General features: G+C 35.4%; 1 protein-coding gene across 1 annotated transcript; it reads right to left on the reverse strand.

Annotated features, from left to right (window-relative positions):
- Positions 1–1,968: 1,968 nt before the first annotated feature.
- LOC129760259 (trypsin-1-like) lies at positions 1,969–2,959 on the reverse strand. Its single transcript, XM_055757865.1, has 2 exons — positions 2,878–2,959; positions 1,969–2,808 (listed from the first exon to the last, which is right to left on the reverse strand). The coding sequence occupies exons 1-2, from the start codon at positions 2,930–2,932 to the stop codon at positions 2,039–2,041; spliced, it is 825 nt and encodes a 274-aa protein (XP_055613840.1). The 5' UTR covers positions 2,933–2,959; the 3' UTR covers positions 1,969–2,038.
- Between the last annotated feature and the right edge of the window lie 1,746 nt (positions 2,960–4,705).

Raw genomic sequence — 4,705 nt, forward strand, 5'->3', positions numbered from 1 at the left:
GGTAATTGAGATAGATGGTTTCCAGTAATTTAACCCTGCATGACTTTTTTTTAAATGAGAATTTCAGTTTAATAACTGAAATATTAACATTTTAATTCAAAAACAAAACTCAACAGGTTTGAAGTCGTTATTTTTTGAAATTCTTAGTTTATTTCAATTGGAATGATTTTGATAATTTCTTCAAAATCTTGTTAATTGGGTGCAGAGTGATTGATTGAGATTAAAAAAATTGTTAGAATTTGCAAATCTGAAGAACTAACAACGATTTTCCAAAAACTACTTTTTTCAAAAAAATAGATAAATTTAATTTTTGAATTTTGCCGCATACTTTGTTCAATATCTCACACATACATTGAAATATCGAAATGAAAATACCATGGGCCAATTTATTTTAATTTCGAGAATATTTTTTTGTGAATATATCACTTAAAAATATTCACGCGTTTTCGATATACCGTAGAACGGGGTAACTTTGATCACCGGGGTAAATTTGACAAACAATAAACTTTTCCACATTAACATCAATAACTTAGTCTGTAGTTTGAATTTTTCAAAACTGTTTTCAACGTTTGAAAGCCTATAAATTTAGTATAAAATAGACAAAATTTGGTTTGTATTTGTTATTTTTTCTGTTAGTTAAGATCTTATTTCAAAATCTTTAAATATCTATTTTTCCAAAGCTCGCAAACAAACAGCTCTCCTGATGATACCAAAAAGCATTTAGAAGCAAACGGGTTGTTTAATGTGAAAGAAAAACTTTTTTTCTTTGTATATAAACAGTTATAGTGCTATTTTTATAATCATTTAATGATAAATTTTTGATATTTAAAAAATAAGGACATTTTGCCCGTATTGGACAAATGGATAGGAACCTTATCAAATCGTTTACTTTGAAGAAAAAATGAAAATGGAAACAGTAGGAGGGCCTAGAGGAATGTGTGAAGGTATAATTTCATTTGTATTTTGAAGCTCAAACTATTTAACAATTATTACTATTTTTGCCCCTAAATGTAGGCAGCATCATAGTTCTTCTCTCGATTTAAGATATTTTTAAAATTAATCGTTTAAAATTAAGGTTGATTTGATAAACAAGCATATGTAAATATTATGAAGGTGTTTTGTACCCTTTATGATCAAGAAAACTCGTTAAAACCGTCATAATAGAGACTGATAAATGTCACCTCAAATCATAAAATTCTGAACACAGACGAAAACTATTTTAAAATCAAGTAGTCTAATAAATTTCAGCATCCATGTTTTACGTTCATAAGAGTCCAGTACTGGTTTTAAAAATATAAAACATGCCACATTCTCCTTAACAGATAAAATGAAAAAAATGATCAATCTTACCTCGGATTACGGTACTTACTATGCCAGACAAAAGTTAACAATCTGAATGATTATAGGGCAAATGCAGATTAGTGCATATTTGATCAAAACATATAAACTTTCCTAACAATCCATTGTAGAAAAGAGTTAAGACATAACAATTAAGGAAAAACCTTCGCGAGTCGCACAAAAGAGTCTTGCGGGCCACATGCGGCCCGTGGGCCGCCTATTGCTTATCTCTGCTCTACATGAATGTTATTAAATTGTTTATAATTAAAAAAACCTGTTGTTTCTAATTTTTTTTGAACCTGTTAAAACCTTTTAAATTTATTCCTAACAAACAACAATAATTTTTAATTAGACATGAAGATCCTGATTTTCACCATGAACTGTTGGAGGCCAATGTGGTCATTTTTTTTTGCTTTCGACCAACTCGAATGGCTCAACAACAAACAAGAGAGTTAAATTTTACAGATCTACAGAATTTGACGCCTATATGTCGACGGAAAAACACTCACCGCAAATTGATGCAATTGAGGTTTTGAATTATTCGTTATGCAAAAGTGCAACTCATCTGTTTATATCCGGAAGTTAGGCAAAATGCTCACTAAATGAGTCCTAAGAAGAAAAAAACACAGATTTTAAAACCAAAATTTACATCTTCCTAGCTTTTATTTAACGAAACGAATTTCTTACAGAAGGGCTCAATTTAGTTATGAGCATGCTGATCGATCCAGTTGCGGTAGCAGGCAGTGTTGACATAGACCGAGGGCCGATCGAATGATCCACAAGGAACCCATCCCCAGGAGACGATACCGATCTGGGTGCGCTGGTTATCGCTCAAATAGAGTGGGCCGCCGGAATCTCCGGAACAGGCAGACACTCCTCCGGTCAGTGGTCCAGTGCAAACGTTGGTCTCACCCAGAGGAGACATACCGGGTCCGCCGTTAGCACGTTCGCATTCGGCCCAGGTGATGATTGGTTTGGTCACCTTCTGGAGGATTGCCGGCATGGATGGGACTTGGGTACCGGAAGTGCTTCCCCAGCCAGCCAAAGTAGCTGGCTGTTCAGCCGGGTGGTGGCAGTTTTGTCCAGGGAGGTGAGCAATCGCAACAACACCAGGGATGAAGTTGACGGGCGATGCCAAAATCATAACTGCGATGTCAGTCTGAGCAACTCCTCCAATGTAATCCGGGTGTACAACCCATCTGGCGACATCCCGTCTTTGCTGAGAGGCCTCATTCTGAAGGATGTTGTGGGCTCCAGCAACAACTTCGAATCGGGGATTGTTTCCAGACTCGGTAATGCAGTGAGCTGCGGTCAGAATCGTGTGACTGTTGACGATGGAACCTCCGCAGATATGGCTTCTGATAGTCAGCAGCAAGCGATGGATGGAGACGATGCTCGGGAACTCGTGAGGGAGGGCATCAACTCCTCCAACAACACGACCGCCACGGGCCAGCTCAATGTAAGATGGGCCTAGATTTGGAAGCAAAATTTCAAAATTTTAAAACTTGGAACTTTGTTTATTTTAATTGTTTCACTCACTGGGGGCAGCCGAAGCAGCAGCAACGACGCACAATAATAGTCCGAGTACCTTCATTTCGGAAGCTTAACTGTAACAGAAGTTAGGGTCATTTTGAACATTTATAGCAAACTGCTATCGCAATATCATAAAGATTAATCCCATACGTCACGGAATATTCAAGACCGATTTTTTGGCGTGTGCTTTGATTATCGTATCGAGTCAATGGGTAATTCTGGGCTGATAATAGGAAGATATGTTTTATTTTGGGAAAGTACACTAAAACGGTACCAATAAAATTAAGCCTCAGGCGGGGTGTTTTTGTTTTCCCAAACAAATTCCAAGGGTCAAAGGTTGTTTTGCTATCCAAAAATAGTTATTGGGATTAAGTAGCGAAAGAAAACTCATCTACCATTCGCGATTTCGAAGCTAATTTTTGACAGGTCGTGTGTGTGCAAGAAAATGTAAACAAACGGGTAGAAATACTAGCTTCTAATAAATCTATATTTTCTTTGATTTGGTTAGGATTTTCAGAAAATGACGGATACAAATTTGAAGTAGAAAGTTCAGAGATTATTGTGAGCAATAGGAGAAAATGTGTATGTGCCGTGAAGCATCGCAAATCGACAACAAAAAAGATCAATTTTTTACTACTCCAAAAACTGTTCTGAGTATTTCACATATTTTTGAATGAAAACTCGAGCCAAATGCACATTTTCAATTGCATTTTGTAAAAAGAGTAGTCAATTAACGTTCCTTCAAAATTTGGGAAAGACCCAACAATTGGTAAGCCAGAATTTTTTATTAGAAAAAACATAAATTTTTGCTATATTCTATTAGGTTTTTTTCTGCAGCTGCATACAATCAGGCGTAATAATTTTAAAGCTGGAAGGCGGATTTGGATATTTGATGGTGGTTGAAATGAAAAAAAAAATTATATCCTTGGATTACCACACAATTCAAGTTTACTTAAATGCTTTTCAATTGCCATCGTCCTATGGTTATAACATGTTTTGTATTTTTTTCGGACCTCATGATCTCATTTTTTTTGGGAAATTTTATTGAAAATTATATTTATACAACCACTAGCCGTAGAAAATTTTAAATTAAAACTTTACATTTTATACTGCCTTAGGCTGAAACTATTTAAATTTTTATATAACGTATTTATCAAATGTAACAACTAAACCAAATCCAATAGTTATAGTTTAAAGTAACAACGAGAAAATCTTTTTTTTATAAAGACCAACGAGAAGCGCATAAAGTTTATTATAAAGATATGATAAAAATATAGATTATTGGAAAAATTAAAAGTTAAGAAAATGGACGAAAAGATTGATTCACATGGGGGCCGTTCAGATAACACGTGGACAGAAAAATGAGATTTTTGACCCCCTCCTCCCCCTCCGTGGCCAAGCGTGGACATTTGGCAAACCCCTAACTCCCTCCCCGGGTGTCCACGTGGACAGATTTGAAATTTTTTTTTTCTAAATCTAATTTGTAATAATTATAATTATTATTAATTTCTAATTTATCATATTTATAGCTTGCTTTCAAGTGGCTATACTAGTTGCTTAAACTTAAACTGGAAAGCTTTGCAATTTAAAGATTTTGATGAAAAAATTGAAACATCATAATATTTATTCACCTTTAGAAAATATTTTGAAAGTAAGTATGTCCACGTGGACATCACCCAAATCCCTACCCCCCTCTCCGTGGACATTTCCATACCCCCTCCTCCCCCCTAAGTTGTCCAGGTGGTATCTGAACGGCCCCATGTTAGTTTTCTCTGAACGACTGACTTTTTTAAAATGGAACTATCAGATAGAATTGACTCTCCTACCAGGCTAA

The sequence above is a fragment of the Uranotaenia lowii genome, unplaced genomic scaffold (assembly GCF_029784155.1).
Source record: "Uranotaenia lowii strain MFRU-FL unplaced genomic scaffold, ASM2978415v1 HiC_scaffold_534, whole genome shotgun sequence".
Taxonomy (NCBI): Eukaryota; Metazoa; Arthropoda; class Insecta; order Diptera; family Culicidae; genus Uranotaenia; species Uranotaenia lowii.

Excerpts from the sequence above, each read along its gene's own strand:
- LOC129760259 (XM_055757865.1), bottom strand. The coding sequence starts at position 2,932 with ATGAAGGTACTCGGACTATTATTGTGCGTCGTTGCTGCTGCTTCGGCT. Across the intron at positions 2,809-2,877 it reads TGCTGCTTCGGCTGCCCCCA|GCCCATCTTACATTGAGCTG; the intron begins GTGAGTGAAACA and ends TTCCAAATCTAG.